At 42.7% G+C, this 17868-nt stretch overlaps 1 protein-coding gene across 4 annotated transcripts in view; it reads left to right on the top strand.

The window, feature by feature from the left end:
* The window catches only part of CENPN (centromere protein N), a 29427-nt gene extending 11841 nt beyond the window's left edge, over positions 1–17586 (top strand). For 3 of the 4 annotated variants that reach the window (XM_011990083.1, XM_011990084.1, XM_011990081.1), the window contains 6 exons: positions 1834–2010; positions 4328–4429; positions 6455–6518; positions 7990–8102; positions 11467–11593; positions 11864–12621. In XM_011990083.1, the coding sequence (XP_011845473.1) occupies positions 1834–2010; positions 4328–4429; positions 6455–6518; positions 7990–8102; positions 11467–11593; positions 11864–11946 (666 nt within the window). In that variant the 3' untranslated portion in view covers positions 11947–12621. Of the gene's footprint in view, positions 1–1833; positions 2011–4327; positions 4430–6454; positions 6519–7989; positions 8103–11466; positions 11594–11863; positions 12622–17087 lie in introns of those variants that run through there. The other variant, XM_011990080.1, reaches the window with a different exon arrangement.
* Positions 17587–17868: the final 282 nt, after the last annotated feature.

Genomic DNA, 17868 nt, shown 5'->3' with positions numbered 1-17868 from the left:
TGATCTCCCTGCCTCGGCCTCCCAAAGTGCTGGAATTACAGGCATGAGCCACCGCACCCAGCCTGAATTTTTAATCTTATTTAACTTTAATGATTTTACATTAAATAGCCACATGTAACTAGTAGTTCCAGTAATGGTCAGTGCAGACCTGAAGCACCCTTGATTTTACAGATGTTTTTGCTTTTGTAATGTGAAACAAAGAAGCTGTTCAGAATAAGACGATCTTCCATTCGAGCCAGTAGAGGCCCACTGAGCGCGTGATTGGGGCCAAGCTCTGTGCTGCTCACTCAGGAAAGTCAGACAGCTCTATGCCACCATACCCTGGACTGGGGAAACTTTATTGTCTCCTGCACTGAGGGAATTTGGAAAAGCTGGTAAAGAATGGGCAGAATTTGCTAGTGCCACCGTAACCACCCACTTTTCCTAGAACAAGATCTCAGAGGGAGGAAACAGAGACTTTGGCAAGCCAAGTGCATCTCACTCAAGTCCCGACTTTCTAGGCTCAAAGCTTTAAAGGGAAGCTGAATCAGAGGGGAGCTGATAATCCAGGAGCAGGCTATTAAATTCCAGACCAATTGGCAACCATATTTAAAAGTTTGGAAAGGCCTGTATTTTATTCATGAAATGGATACAAGGTAGTACTTCCTTTGGTCTCGCCATATAACATTCCTTTAGAGGAGTTTTTAGCTTCTGAGCTAAATGCATAAGAGCATTAGGAACAGTATATTTTCAAGCCCATTATGACACAGAAATCTCCTTTTTTCTTCTTTTTTTTTTTTTTTTTTTTTTTGAGACATGGTCTCACTCTGTTGCCCAGGCTAGAATGCACTGACATGATCTCGGCTCACTATAGCCTAGACCTCCCAGGCTCAAGCCATCCTCCCACCTCAGCCTCTTGACTAGCTGGGACTATAGGCACATGCCACTGTGCCTGCCTTTTCTTTTTTTTGGTAGATATTGAGTTTCACTGTGTTGCCCAGGTTGGTCTCAAACTGCTGGGCTCAAGCGATCCTCGTACCTCAGGCTCCCAAAGTGCTACGATTATGGCTTGAGCCACAACACCCAGCCTAATTACATAGAAATCTTACCGTTAAACTTTATAGTGTGTGCTAGGTCTGGGTTAGATGCTAAGAAGGCTTCATTATAAAACAAGTATTTCATTTGTAAGGCTGCCTTACCTTATAAACTCTTAGAGATGGAAGAACAGTTTTCAGGACAAGTCCAAGAAATTATTGAAAAAACAATCACCTCTACAAAAAAACTTTAAAAAAAATTAGCCAGGCATGATGGCACATGCCTGTGGTCTCAGCTACTAGGGAGGCAAGATGGGATCGCTTGAGCCCAGGAAGTCGAGGCTGCAGTGAGCGAGCTATGATCATGCCACAGCACTCCAGCCTGAGCAACAGAGCAAGACCTAGTCTCAGAAGAAAAAAGAAGAAATAAAAAGGATGTTTTTTAAAAAAATCACAAAATGTTTTCCCAAAGATTCCCAAAATACTCATGAAAAGCAGAAAAGACTGCCAGGCCTCAGCCTGCATACACGAGCATAGGCACATCATTGTTCACCCCTAAAAGACTGCCACGTCTCAGCCCACATACACAAGCATAGGGACATCATTGTTCACCCCTAAAAGACTGCCACGTCTCAGCCTGCATACACAAGTGTACGGACATCATTGTTCACCCCTAAAAAGACTGCCAGGTCTCAACCCACATACACAAGCATTGGGACATCATTGTTCACCCCTAAAAAGCACCTGGAGTTGATACCACAATGAAATTTTAATTAGGAAATTATGCTTTTTTTTTTTTTTTTTTTTTTTTTTAAATAAGGTGACAGTCAGCTTCAGAGAAACTGAGGAGAATGCAGTCTGGATTCGAATCGCCTGGGGAACTCAGTACACAAAGCCAAACCAGTACAAACCTACCTACGTGGTATACTACTCCCAGACTCCGTATGCCTTCAAGTCCTCCTCCACTCTGAGGCGCAATACACCGCTTCTGGGTCAGGTATGGAACAAATTATTACAAGCTATAATATTTTATTATCGTATCTCAAAGATCTATATAGATTTTAACTGCTCAATAAGTATTTGATAGAGAATGCCAGGCCAGGTGCAGTGGCATGTACCTGTGGTCCCAGCTACTTGGGAGGCTGAAGTGGGAGGATTGCTCGTGCCCACGAGTCTGAGGCTGCCGTGAGCTGTGATCACAAGACAAAGCAACACCCCACCTCTAAAAAAAAAAAGACACAGAAAACCACATGTAATTCTTGTTCTCCTAAAATAAGAAACAGAGGGTGTTGTTATCTGCAGATGGGAACATGGCATAAGATATTAGATTGGAGCTGTACTTTATTGTTTTTTGATCTAGAAATAATGCATACTTAATATAAAAAATGCAACCGATACAGAAGTCTCTAAAGATAAAAAGTCTTCAAAGCTTCATACCCCTTTTCCCTATTCCATTCGTTCAAAATAACTACTGTCAAAGTTTGCTATTGCCTTTGACAAGATAGTTCTCATAAAAGCCAGGGTAGACCAGGCACGGTGCTCACGTCTGTAATCCCAGCACTTTGGGAGGCTGAGGTCGGTGCATCACCTGAGGTCAGGAGTTTGAGACCAGCCTGGGCAACGTGGCGAAACCCCGTCTCTACTAAAAATACAAAAAAAGTAGCCAGGCGTGGTGGCAGGCGCCTGTAATCCCAGTTACTTGGGAGGCTGAGGCAGGAGAATTGCTTGAACCCGGGAGGCGGAGGTTACAGTGAGCCCAGATCGCGCCATTGCACTCCAGCCTGGGCAACGAGAAAGAAACTCCATCTCAAAAAAAAAAAAGTAACAACATTTCCACATGGTTACAAATAAATATACCACATTACTTTTTCATAATTGTATAATTTGCTTATTAATAAACATTATTTTCCTTTGTAACCATTTCTCCCACATTCCATACACAAGGAGACTGCTTCCACATAAGATGTAGCCTCTGTTCAGAGCCTGCTTCTCTTTATGGTTCTGCCTTTACTATCACAGGCTTCCTAGCATCTTTCCCCAAATTAGTTCTCCCTAAATTGGCCTGGCACTTGCTGCTGCCACTATTAGCATTCACAACCACAGTGGCACCTTCAGTTGGTTCCAGAGCTGCCACGTCAGCTGGTTGTAGGGGGGCAGCTCTGCCATCCTGGCTGCATCATGTCCTGTCACTCCACAGCAGAGTTGGGTGGAGGTGCGGTGTGGAGTACCAAGGACTCCACTGTTGTGACCAGGCGAGCCCTAGGGTCCCTGTGACTACTTGCTTGTCATTTAGGTTTTTTGGTGGTTTATTGAAATGGCAAAGACTGCTACTCACTTCTATTTCCTTAAAATACTTCTTTACATTTGGCGTCTCCTCCTCCATGATACATAGTGGTCTTTCATCCACTTACAGCCAGGTGAGTACACCTTGCCACAGGTAGTTTAAACATTACCCCAAAGGCCAACGTTCTTTTTTTTTTTTTTCCTGAGATGGAGTCTCACTCTGTCACCCAGGCTTGGGTGTAGTGAGGCAATCTTGGCTCACTGCACCTTCCTCCCCTCAGGCTCAAGCGATTCTCCTGCCTCAGCCTCCCAAGTAGCTGGGACTACAGGCACTCACCACTATGCCCAGCTAATTTACTTTACTATTTTTAGTGGAGACTGGGTTTCACCATGTTGCCCAGGCTGGTCTCAAACTCCTGACGTCAAGTGATCCGCCTGCCGCGGCCTGCCAAAGTGCTGGGATTACAGGCATGAGCCACCGCGTGGACTAATATTCATTTCTATTGTGTATCTTAAGGCGTGCTTGTCTCTATTCTCTAGATCTGGGTAAACATCTTATCCTATCATAGGAATTCTGTTTCAGTCTTCTTTTTCCCTAATGACAGGAAACTCTTATAAGCTATATTCAGTATACACTTTTTTCTTTAGTATTTGTCCTAAAGCATACATATCTGCATTTTTGTATGGCAATATCATTACAGTATTAGATGACTGGTATTCAAAAACAGTAACATTTTGAGTATTCATTGTTTATTCCTAAGTCTGAACTTGATTTATTAGTAACTTCTAACTTTAAACAGGATCACTTTTCTAAAAAATTGATACAAAAGACTGCATTTATCAGAATCTTAATGGTATTAACCACTTTGTTTTTGAAGCTGAGTAACAGGCTATCAGATTTTTCTCTAGACTTCTTTTTACATTTATGAGGAAACTATTCACTAATTGCTGCTCTTACATTTTACTTCAACAAATATTACAAACACAGAGACAGTAATCCTAATAATGGTCTTGCAAATTTTCATTTCAAGGCGCTGACAGTTGCTAGCAAACACCATCAGATTGTGAAAATGGACCTGAGAAGTCGGTATCTGGACTCTCTTAAGGCTATTGTTTTTAAACAGTATAATCAGGTGAGCCAATCAGTGACTCTATTTAAAGGTAAATCTTTATTTTCTCTTTCACACAGGAGTTAGAAGCTACTGGGAAAAGTAGCTACTGGGAAAATCTACCTCTGACAAGAGGAGATCACTTTAGATATTACTGAAATGAAGAAAGCTTACAATTAGTGAACATGAAAGGAAAATAAAAATTCCTCACAGCCATCTTTTTACAATTGTATTGTGTTTTATACCAGTCATTAGTCATTGGAGTCTATGTTGTAGATCTCAGCTTCCAAATCAGCTAATCACACTAGAATTTGTTTTCTCTTTACAGTAACTTCACATTGTCTTTTGAAGCTAAATATATTATTCTGTCAAACAACAGAAAAGAAGAATTAACTTTTTGTCCCATCAGTCAAGTAGGTTATACAGGCACTGGAATTAAAGAGAAAGCAGTGGTTTTTTAAGTCCCAAAGTTCATGTGTTAAAATTATTTGAATGTTAATGTTCCCCTCTAATGACAAATACAGATCTGTCCTTACAGATGCAGGGGTGTTTTTTCAAATTATGCATGGCAAATGTCTGCATATGTGTTGACACTCCTGTGAGTGGATTGTTAATGCTCTGTGTATATCTTTGAGCCACTAGAGATGTTATACTTCTGTATTTTCATCTGTTCTAAGCAGAAAGAAGTGATGGCTCTGTGCAAGCAGTCCCTTCTTAAGGAAGAACTAACATTAAGAACTTACATCATGAGGCCAGCCACAGTGGTTCACGCCTATAATCCCAGCACTTTAGGAGGCCAAGGTGTGAGGAATGCTTGAGCCCAGGAGTTCGAGACGAGCCTGGGCAACATAGGGAGGCCCCGTCTCTACAAAATAAAAGATAAATAATATATATATTTTTTCAAGTTAGATCATGTTTTTCTTCTCTAGCCATCCTCTCCTACCTACTACCCTCCCACCAAATTGATATAAACTGTTCTGCTATAATATGACAGTAGTGGCCAAGCACGGTGGCTCATGCCTGTAACCCTAGTTCTTTGGGAGGCTAAGAAGGGCAAATCCCTTGAGCCCAGGAGTTCAAGACCAGCTTGGGCAATATGGCGAAACCCGTCTCTACAAAAAATACAATAGCCAGGCATGCCAGGCGCAGTGGCTCACGCCTGTAATCCCAGCACTCTGGGAGGCCGAGGTGGGCAGATCACGAGGTCAGGAGATTAAGACCATCCTCGCTAACACGGCGAAACCCCGTCTCTACTAAAAATACAAAAAAATTAGCCGGGTGTGGTGGTAGGCGCCTGTAGTCCCACCTACTTGGGAGGCTGAGGCAGGAGTATAATATGAACCCGGGAGGCAGAGCTTGCAGTGAGCGGAGATTGCGCCACTGCCCTCCAGCCTGGGCAACAGAGCGAGACTCCGTCTCAAAAAAAAAAATACTAGGCGTGGTGCCATGTGCCTTTAGTCCTAGCTACCTGGGAGGCTGAGTTAGGAGGATCTCCAAAGCCCAGGGAGATTGAGGCTGCAGCGAACCATGATCATGCCACTTACTCCAGCCTGAGCAACAGACTGAGATACTGTCTCAAAAAAAAAACAAAGACAGTGGCATTCTTAGGAAAATCCACGTTGTCAAGCACTAAACTATAAAAACAATGCATTCAGTGGGTGAAGGTAGGAGAAGGGGTTCAAGAGATTCAGACTTAGAGAAGGAAAGTTATTTTTCCAAAAGCAATCTCAGTAAGTTTTTTAGGGTTATGAAGATTCAGCACTGACGACGCTGAAATACCACAGTACAAATGCTTCCATAGATTCCCTGGGCTTTGCACTCGCCAGATCCATTTCTATGATAAAGCACAGAGCTCCTCAAACAGAATGGTCGAGTTGCAGGCTCAGCAGCCTCCTTGTCAGTGTCCTGCTCAGTTGAGCCAGGATATGGCCTTGGACCTTTCCGTTGGAAAAAAATAAACGTTTGGCATACTTTAATATACTAAAATAAATTAATATGTGTACATCAAGATGTCAAAATTAGTAAAATACTCACTTTTTTTTTCCCTAGACCTTTGAAACTCACAACTCTGCAACACCTCTACAGGAAAGAAGCCTTGGACTGGATATAAATAGTATGTGTGTGTTAATATAAAACTGAATTTTGGAAATGCATCATTCCCTTATAGATTTCTTTCACTTGGTAAAACGTGTATACTAGGATCCTAATTCAAAACTTTCATTGTTTTCAGAAAAATTGAAAATGAAATATCTGTTGAAGGAGGAAAGCTAATCTACCATAGGTCTCCTTTAGGATTTACTAGGATAACAATAAACAACAAAACAATAATGACAAAAACAAAAATTAGCTAATAGTTGTTGAGCATTTCTTGTGTGCCAGGCACACTAAGATGTTTATATGTAGTCTTTCCTTAATCCTCACAAGAAGTCCCATGAATAAGCACTATTCATCAGGAAACTGGGTTTCAGGGAGGTATGGTAACTCTCTAGGCAAAGTCACACAGCTAAGGAGTGGCAAAACCAGGAGTGAAATCCAAGTATGTCTGGATCTTGAGCCCATGCTCTTAATGCACTGGATAAACTTCTAGAACAATCAGAATCATGACTATTGCTACTCACAGATGTCTAAAGTCTGTTACTAGAAAACCCAAGAGAACAGAGTACACAACTACTAAATTTACAAAAGTGGTGGGGTAAAATATAAATTCATAAAAAAAAGAAAACTTTCCTATCTCTTAGTAGAGATTTGGCAATGAAATGTGCCACTGTTACAAACTAAACACTTCTATGATTTTCCAGTGTCATAGGAACTGCTGTTGATCTCATTTTAAGTAAAAAAAAAAGCAGGATATAAAATTGTGTGTCTCTTACAATTCCAGTTTTAAAAATACATAGGTGAGGCTAGGAACAATGGTATGCATCTGTGGTCCTGGCTACTTGGGAGGCTAAGGTGGGAAGATCGCTGGAGCCCAAGAGATCCAGTCCAGATGGGGCAACATAGTGAGACCCTGTCTCTTTTTGATTGTTTTTTTTGTTTGTTTGTTTGTTTGTTTTTAAGACAGTCACTCTGTTGCCTAAGCTGAAATGCAGTGGCGTGATCCTGGCTCACTGCAACCTCTGCTTCCCAGTTCAAGCGAGTCTCCTGCCTCAGCCTCCCAACTAGCTAGGATTACAGGTGCCTGCCACCACACCCGGCTAATTTTTGTATTTTTAGTAAAGATGGGATTTCACCATGTTGGCCAGGCTGGTCTCGAACTCGTGACCTCAAGCGATCCTCCCGCCTCGGCCTCCCAAAGTGTTGGGATTACAGGCATAAGCCACCGTGCCCGGCCGAGACCCCATCTCTTAAAAAAAATACATATATAGGCTGGGTGCCGTGGATATATAGGTAGATATATGTATATCTACTGGATATGTGTATATATATATACACACACACAAGAAATTATTACAGCCAAGAAAAGAAACAGTAAATATTATTTTAAAATTATACAAACAATTTGAAGGGTTAGGAATGAAAGGAGAATAATTTAAGGATGAAATATATTCCTAATGGCTGTTTTATTTGAAATCTTCCACCTATAGTGGATTCAAGGATCACACATGAAAACATAGTAGAAAAAGAGAGAGTCCAACGAATAACTCAAGAAACATTTGGAGATTATCCTCAACCACAACTAGAATTTGCACAATATAAGGTAAGACGTCGTAATAAATATTAACTACAAGATATCAACATTTTTTAAAAAGAACAAAAACCTTAAGTGGAAGACAAATCTAAGAAACTGTTCCTTTTTCATTTGTCACTTAAATTTCATGTAATAAATTTATGAATTAAATAAACCTCTTTATTGTATTTATAAGTTCCTGTGTGAGCAAAGGAGACTTTTAGAAATTATGAATTTGGGCCAGGCGCAGTGGCTCACACTTGTAATCCCAGCACTTTGGGAGGCCAAGGCAGGCAGATCACCTGAGGTCAGGAGTTCGAGACCAGCCTGGCCAATATGGTAAAACCCTATCTCTACTAAAAATACAAAAAATATCTGGATGTGGTGGCACACACCTGTAATCCCAGGTACTCAGGAAGCTGAGGCAGGAGAATCACTTGAACCCAGGAGGCGGAGGTTGCAGTGAGCCAAGATCACGCCATTGCACTCCAGCCTGGGCGACAGAGCGAGACTCCATCTCAAAAAAGAAAAAAAGAAATTATGGATTTGCCTTTTCATTTCATCTTACATATTAATGCAGTTATGCATAACTGGGAGTAATCTGTATATTTGAGGGGGAAAAATGTAGATTATACCATTCTAGCCCATCCACAACCTAGGACAGTATTTGGCACATAATAGGCACTCATAAATACTTGCTGAATAAAAGAAAGAATAGGTATGTCATTACATATTCCAGCCGGCATCACATGGAGAAAAGCCAGTAACCTAGGCAGTACCACAAATGTGGCTTGTTCCAGAAGTGTGCCTTCCAGACATGTGCTGCTGCCCACCGGGAAGGCCAGGGCAGGGGCTACAGGTGTTTAATGCAAACCCACTGCCACCACTAGGAGAACTTGAGGCTTATATTGTGATCACTCTAATTTCGGTCCATGCTCATACTCAAAACACCTTACTGCTTGCAAGCCTTCCCAGTAAGTTTTTTTCTCTTTAGCCTTTCTATAGCTACAGGCCACACTTTAAATCTGCCATTGATCTGCTCACTTAGGCCTAAAGCCTGTTTGATATGATTTAGTTTTAGTGGGAAAAATGGATTGACACCTTTCAAGTTGGGTCCCTTAATGGCAGGCTTTACACTAGTTCCTTTAAACAGGCGATAAACTACAACAGTGGTTCTCGAAGCGTAGTCCCTGGATTAGTAGTATCAGCATCACTTGGGAAGGGGGAGGAAATGCCAATTCTTGACCCCACCCTAGTCACTAGGGGAGGTAGGAGCCCGCATTCTGTTTTCACGAGCCCTCCAGCTGAGTCTGCACACGCAAACATGAGAGCCACGGGTCTAGCATGCAGAAAATGTGCTTTCTAAACTTCCCTTTATACACATCTCAGAATGGCACTATTCTGTATGTCAAGGTACACATTTATTCGTAGCTTCTACTAATTTTTTCCTACCTTTTCTATTTTGAAAAATGTCAAATCTGGCCAGGCGCGGTGGCTCATGCCTGTAATTTCAGCACTTTGGGAGGCTGAGGCGGGCAGATCACCTGAAGCCAGGAGTTCAAGACCAGTCTGGCCAATATGGTGAAACCCCATCTCTACTAAAAATACAAAAATTAGCCAGGCATGGTGGCACACACCTGTAGTCCCAGCTACTCAGGAGGCAGAGGCAAGAGAATAGCTTGAACCCGGGAGGTGGAGGTTGCAGTAAGCCGAGATAATACCACTGTACTCCAGCCTGGACAACAGAGCAAGACTCCATCTCAACAAAAAGGGTCAAATCTTCAGAAAACTTGCAAGAATATTCCAAAGAACATCTATTTTTCTTCGCTTCAGTTCACCAGTTGTTAACAGTTTGGTGCATTTACTTGAACCATTTGAGTTAGTCGCAGACATTACTCATCCACCACATAGTTTACTATATTGCCTCTGAAATGTAATGATCACTTTAAAAAAAACTGAAATTTAGAATTTCATGGATATTTGATGATATCAGATGGTATGGTAATGGTATTGGGGTTCACTTCTTTTTTTTTTTTTTGGAGATGGAGTCTCGCTCTGTCACCCAGGCTGGAATGCAGTGGCACGATCTTGGCTCACTGCAACCTCTGCCTCCCAGGTTCAAGCAATTCTCCTGCCTCAGCCTCCCGTGTAGCTGGGATGACAGGTGCCCGCCACCACACCCGGCTAGTTTTTTGTGTGTATTTTTAGTAGAGACGGGGTTTCACCATGTTGGCCAGGCTGGTCTCGAACTCCTAGCCTCAGGTGATCTGCCTGCCTCGGCCTCCCAAGGTGCTGGGATTACAGGATTGAGCCACCGCACTCAGCCACTAGTTGATAATTATTTTACCTGGGTGATGTGCACATGGGGCTGATACCATGCTCCTTACTTTTGTATGTGTTTAAAATATCCCATGATTAGAAGTTAAAAAGAAATCTCAGCTGGGCACAGTGGCTCACACCTATAATCCCAGTACTTTGGGAGGCGGAGGCAGGCGGATCCCTTGAACCCAGGAGATCGAGACCAGCCTGGGCAACATAGCAAAACCCTGTCTCTACAAAAATTCAAAAATACAAGGCGTGGTGGCATGTGGCTGTAGTCCCAGCTATTTGTGCTGAGGCGGGAGAATGGCTTGAGCCAGGGAGGTCGAGGCTGCAGTAAGCCATGTTCGTACTGCTCCAACTTGGGCAACAAAATGAGACTCTCAAAAAAGAAAGAAAGAAAGAAATCTCTGTGTGTCTTAAAAAAAATGTGGTATTTTTACATTGAAGTTACAGATTGCAAAACAGAGCATTAATTTTCCATTAAGAATGCAAACTGTAACGGGCACCTGAGGGTGGAACTGACAGTCAACATCTCCCATGTGGCAGGCACTGTGCATGCTGGCATTTTGCCTTGAATGTTGTTTGATATACCAGTTTCCCTCTATGTTTTGTTTTGTTTTTTCTGAGATGGAGTTTCACTCTGTCGCCCAGGCTGGAGTGCAGTGGCACCATCTATGGCTCACTGCAGCCTCTGACTCCTAGGTTCAAGCATTTCTCATGCCTCAGCCTCTGAGTAGCTGGAATTACAGGCACCCGCCACCATGCCTGGCTAATTTTTGTATGTTTAGTAGAGACGGAGTTTCACCATGTTAGCCAGGTTGGTATCAAACTCCTGACCTCAGGTGATCCGCCCACCTCGGCCTTCCAAAGTGCTGAGATTACAAGCATGAGCCACCACGCCTGACCTGCCCTCTGTGTTTGCAGTTAGCAGATTAAATGGTTCCCACCCCTGTTAAATCCTTTATTTCTTCATGACAAGAATTAATGAAATGTTATTCTGATTTCATTATATTTTAGCATTCGTATTTGTACAATACGTTTAATAGTCATTTATAAATATGTTCGTTGACAGCTTGAAACGAAATTCAAAAGTGATTTAAATGGGAGCATCTTGGCTGAGAGGGAAGAACCCCTCCGATGCCTAATAAAGTTCTCTAGCCCACATCTTCTGGAAGCATTGAAATCCTTAGCACCAGCTGGTGAGTGGTCAGCTTACTCTATAAGCTAGAAAAATTAACAACATGCCTCCATTCCGTCCTTATAATCTGCTAATTACTTCGGAGCTCTCTCATCACCCCAGTCTGCTAGCCCATCATGCTCTCTCTTACATATTCTGCTTCTGTACTTAAGGGGGAAGAGGGGCATCTATGATCTACCCTCTAATCTCAGCCATTTTTAGACTGACTCAAATCCCATCCTCCTATGATGACTTTTAATTTTATTTTTTCCTTTTTTGTTGTTAATTTCAGGTATTGCAGATGCACCACTTTCTCCACTGCTCACTTGCATACCCAATAAGAGAAAGAATTATTTTAAAATTAGAGATAAATAAGACATGCATGGTTTCATAAGCTCACCTCCTCCTTCTTGATACTGCACATGCACTTCAGTTCATGGCTAGCTGTATAGCTTCTGTCTGTAAACTTGTATTTTCAAGAATCTTTGGTATTGAATTTTTAGAAATGCTCACATAATTGTTGGGAGTGATTCATTCCTCCACGATATGCCTCCTCTCTCCGATATCCTGCTAACTGTAGCCGCTGTAGCATTTGAGATGACAGGACATATATATATATGGCCCCACACTTGACCTTGAGTGTCTGAGTGCTCTGAAATCAAGCATATGGCACAGCACTTGAGACTTTTGAGTTTGTGTCCTTTCTTCTATGGCTGTCTCTTCTTAATTCTGGAGAGGTCTGGTTCCACTGGCTGGTTTGCAGGGATTGATTCTTAAGCACCGGATCACAGAAAGAAGCAACAAGAAACTATACTGAACTCAAAAGTTTTTAGGAGAATCATGAAATTGGTCCATTCAAAGGATAGAGTTGAGTCCATTGTGTTATTGTTGCAAGAGGTTGCATATTTGGTGAGTCCGTTATATAAAATAATGTTCTTATTGTAAATATGATACTTTTCATAATCTATTTTACCATGTATGTAACATTCAAACTGACAAATATTATACTGACTTATGAATAAAGGTGTCAAAAAACTGGCACTTCAGTTACTTTTGATGAAAGTCCTTCAGTGATCGTCACTAAATACCCTATCTTTTTAAAAATTTTTTCCTATTTATTTATTTAGACAGGGTCTCACTCTGTCACCCAAGCTGGAGTGCAGTGGCATGATCACAGCTCACTGCAGCCTTGACCTCCCAGGCTCAAGTGATCCTCCCACCTCAGCCTCCCGAATAGCTGGGATTACAGACATGCTCCATCATGCCCAGCTAATTTTTTTGTTGTTGTTTTTTGTTTTTTGAGACAGAGTCCCCTTCTGTCACCCAGGCTGGAGTGCAATGGCACAATCTTGGCTTCCTGCAACCTCTGCCTCCTGGGTTCAAGCGATTCTCCTGCCTCAGCCTCCGAGTAGCTGAGACCACAGGCATGCACCACCATGCCCAGATAATTTTTGTATCTTTAGTAGAGATGGTTTCTCCATGTTGCCCAGGCTGGTCTTGAACTCCTGGGCCCAAGCAGTCTGCCCATTTTCGCCTCCCAAAATGCTGGGATTATAGGAGTGTATTAGTCTGTTCTCATGCTGCTAATAAAGATACCTAAGACTGGGTAATTGACAAAGGAAAGAGACTTAACTGACTCACATTCCCACAAGGCCGGGGAGTCCTCACAATCATGGTGGAAGGCAAATGAGAAGCAAAGCCATGTCTTACATGACGGCAGGCAAGAGAGCTTGTGCAGGGAAACTCCCATTTATAAAACCATCAGAGCTCATGAAACTTATTCACTACCATGAGAATAGTTGGGGGAAAATCGCTCCCATGACTCCAGTATCTCCACCTGGCCCTACCCTTAACACATGGCAGTTACTACAATTCAAAGTGAGACTTGTGTGGAGACACAGCCAAACCATATCACAGGCATGAGCCACCATGCCCGTCAGCGTGTCTTTTTTAAACATTTTAAAATCTATTCTTTATCTTGTTTCAGAGAGGATTTGGAGTTATAAAAACACATTAGACTGGGCATGGTGGCTCACATTTGTAATCCCAGCACTTCCCAAGGTTTCTCCTAGTGTACTCTCATACTTCTGATACCAGATATGGCAGTGGGGGGGCAGTTCCCCCACACATTAAGCTAGTATGAAACATGATATACAAAATGACATCACTCTAGGTCGGGTGTAGTGGCTCATGCCTGTAATCCTAGCACTTTGGGAAGCCGAGGTGGGCGGATCACCCAAGGTCAGGAGTTCAAGACCAGCCTGACCAACATGGTGAAGGTGAACCCCGACTCTACTAAAAGTACAAAAATTAGCCGGGCGTGGTGGTGTGTGCCTGAATTCTAGCTACTCAGGAGACTGAGGCAGGTGAATTGCTTGAACCTGGGAGGCAGAGGTTGCAGTGAGCCAAGATTGCGCCACTGCACTCCAGCCTAGGCGACAGAGTGAGACTCCATCTCAAAAAAAAAATAATTAATTAAATAAAATAAAATAAATGACATCACTCTGGTTCAGAGCTCTAAAATGGAGGGAGGAAGCCATTCTAAGAAGGACACCCTACATGACCTGCAACTTGAAAAAAAATAAAAGCTCAAAAAAAAAAAAATACAGGAACTTACCTTGAACCTTTGAATTGGGCCAAATTGCAATGACCAGTGCATCCTGGAAAGCTGAATTTCACCAGCACTACAACTCAACAGCACCGACCAATAAACTATGGATTTTTGTACTAAGCCAATCACCTCTTTCAAAACAACTTGTCACCTTGTCTAATCACCCTCAGCTTTTTTTAAAAACCCCCTCCTCTACCCTCTCTCTTCAGAACACAAGTGGCTTCTAGCTGAATCTGTCTCCCAAATTGCAATTTCTAAGACCTCAATAAAAACACCTTGTCTTGCAGCTTTGCATTGTGGTCTTTTGCCCCTTGGATGACATTAAATGGTGTCAGAATTGAGTGGGACAAAGAAGCGACTCCCTTCTTTGTTCTGGGGCGGCCACGGATTCAAGCACAGTTCCTGCAGGAGGAACCCCTTGTGCTCTACACGCCTCCCATGGCCACAGACCTGTTGATGAGTTGTCTCATTCCCTAACCCCCTACCTTGGTTGAGGTTCTTTTTCCAATGTCCTTGGTTGCCAGCTGTCCGAAAAGGGATTTTCCCTTTTTAGTGAGAACCTATGGGGACTTTTACTTCTAAGTGTATAGGTGGCGAGTCCCCCTTCCAGAACCCCTGCTGGTTTTATGTACAAAAGTGACAGTCTTTCGTCTTACAGATTTCTTTCTTAGTGAACCAATATCAGTAAAAGTAATCTGGAATTACAGTAGCCAACCCAGAGATGCTTTTATCTCACAAAACATGTTTTTCTTCATGTGCAATTAAAAGAGCTAGGCTGGGTGCGATGACTGGCGCCTATAATCCCAGCACTTTGGGAGGCTGAGGCGGGAATATCCCTTGAGCCCAGGGGTTCGAAACCAGCCTGGGCAACATGGTGAAATCTATCTCTATTTTTATTTATTTATTTATTTGTTTGTTTGTTTGTTTATTTTTGAGATAGAGTTTCACTCTTGTTGCACAGGCTGGAATGCAATAATGCGATCTCGGCTCACTGCAACCTCCACCTGCCAGGTTCAAGCGATTCTCCTGCCTCATCCTCCCAAGTAGCTGGGATTACAGGTATGCACCACCATGCCTGGCTAATTTTTTGTATTTTCAGTAGAGGTGAGGTTTCCCCATGTTGGCCAGGCTGGTCTTCAACTCCTGACCTCAGGTGATCCACCCGCCTTGGCCTCCGAAAGTGCTGGGTTACAGGCGTGAACCACCATGCCCAGCCCCCCATCTCTAATAAAAAATAAAAAAATTAGCCAGGTGTAGTGGTAATGGAGGTCAAAGCCACAGTGAGCCATGATCGCACCACTGTACTCCAGCCTGAGCAACAGAGTAAGACCCTGTCTCAAAAAAACCATAAAAGGGATAAAAGGAAAGATTAAACAGCTCGACGGGGATGTCTACTGTAATTTGGTATCTTGAGGTATCAAAAAGACTCCAGGAATCTAAATTAGCATCCCTAAGAACAATGCCAACTCAAAAACTCTAATGAAAAACTCAGAACAAATCAAACCTGGCGCCAAGCAGATGTCTATCTGATTGTGCTTGTCCTGTGTCACCTTTCCTTTGTAGTCCTACTCCTATCCCAATGCCACCTCTGCACCCTATTTTTCTTTTTTTTTTTTTTAGAAACAGGGTCTTACCATGTTGCCCAGGCTGGATGCAAACTCCTAGGCTCAAGCGATCCTCTAACCTCAGCCTCCCAAGTAGCTGGGACCACAAGTACAAGCCACTGTGCTCAGCATTTTGATTAAATATTTAATTTTAAACCTTTGATATTTGACAGGCTTACCAAAATCAAAATTCTTTTTTTTTTTTTGAGATGCAGTCTCGCTCTGTCACCCAGGCTGGAGTGCAGTGGCACGATCTTGGCTCACTGCAACCTCTGCCTCCTAGGTTCAAGCGATTCTCCTGCCTCAGCCTCCCAGGTAGCCGGGACTACTGGTGCTTGCCACTACATTTGGCTAATTATGTTTTTAAGATGGAGTCTTGCTCTGTTGCCCAGGCTGGAGTACAATGGCACGATCTTGGCTCACTGCTCAGCCTGCCTCAGCCTCCTGAGTAGCTGGGATTACAGGCACGTGCCACCATGCCCAGCTAATTTTTGTATTTTTAGTAGAGATGGGGTTTCATCATGTTGCTCAGGCTGGTCTCGAACTCCTGACCTCAAGGGATCCTCCTGCCTCGGCCTCCCAAAGTGCTGGGATTACAGGTGTGAGCCTCCATGCCCAGCCAAAATTCTATTCTATTTAACTTGATTTTTCTCTTCATGGCCAACTCACTATTTCGTTTGTGAAACTTCTAGGGAAATTTCAGACTAGAGAATACTGAAGCACAGAAAATGATGGTACTTGGGCATGCTGGGTGCTTTTGAAAATGGAAAGGCCTGAGAAACAAGCCTGAGAGTCAAGGTCCCTCTAACCTTGTCTTATTCTTGTCTCAACCAAGGGCAGAGAGGAACTCCCTCTGGAATTTCCTTGTCTGACTAAGAAAGCTTCTTACTAAAAGAAACACACTTGCCTTCTATTCTGTCCTTCAAATCTCGTTATCTATCAAAGAAATGAAGACTGAGAAATACAGCCACACATGGATAGACCTTTTCATAAGGCCTGCCCCTCAGGCTCATTCAGATTCCAAAGAGAATCATTTACAAGTTAATTTCTGTCTCCCTAGTCCTTTTATTCTCCCTGATAATAATTTACTGCTCCTCAAAAGAATTATACACGTTCCCCATCTCCTTATTCCCCTATGAAAAAGGGTATATAAACATCCACACCCCATTGGGGGTTGGGGGATAATCACTGTGATTTCTCCCCTTCCCGCCACCCCCCCGCCAGGCACATTAATAAAACTTGTATGCCTTTTCTCCTATTAATCCATCTTTCATCAGTTGATTTTCAGTATATTTTTTTAGCACTTTTTAGCAGGATCCAAAAGCTGCTCTGCTATTCTGCAAGCCACAGTCAAGGGACCCAGGACCTGAGCAGCTGTATGTCCCATTGTATACAAGATGTTAAAATCACGATGTCACAACATTTAGACATGGTTAATCAAATGTATGCCTCTCCTGATATACAGCTAACTACTATAGACTAATGCAGGCCTCCTTGTTAAAATAGACCCCTTGTTACTCAAATTTGACCAATCTTGGAAGCTTGGATGTGCACCGACTTGACAACCGCTCTTTGTGGGACATGACACTCTAGACACAGGTGTTTCTAGCTCTAAGGGAAACATAACTAGTCTATGGCCAACCAACCAACAAGCTATGCTGCCTCGGATCTTGATCAAAAGAGGGAAATGTGAAAAGTGATACACAAAATGGCGTAACTTTGGTCCAGAGCTCTAAAATGGACTTGCGAAGCCATTCTAAGAAGGACTGCCTGCACAACCTGCAACTTGCAAAACACAAAGACGAAAAATATGAACTTGCCTTGAAGCTTTGAACTGGGCCAAAACTGCAGTAACCACTACTTCCTGGAAAACTGAATTTCACCAGTGCTACAACTCCTGAACAGTGGCAACCAATCAACTATGGATTCGTGTACTAAGCCAGCCACCTCCACCAATGATAATTCTTTCAAAACAACTTGTTTATTAACCCTCTGCTTTCTTTTAAAAACCTCTACTTCTCTCCTTCTTTTCAGAACCCCATTTGGCTTCTAGGTGAATCTGTGTCTCCCAAATTGTAATTT

Source organism: Mandrillus leucophaeus, unplaced genomic scaffold, assembly GCF_000951045.1.
Source record: "Mandrillus leucophaeus isolate KB7577 unplaced genomic scaffold, Mleu.le_1.0 Scaffold37, whole genome shotgun sequence".
NCBI classification, from domain to species: Eukaryota; Metazoa; Chordata; class Mammalia; order Primates; family Cercopithecidae; genus Mandrillus; species Mandrillus leucophaeus.
Note: the sequence above shows the minus strand (reverse complement) of the source record. Positions and strands in the feature narration are given on the sequence as shown.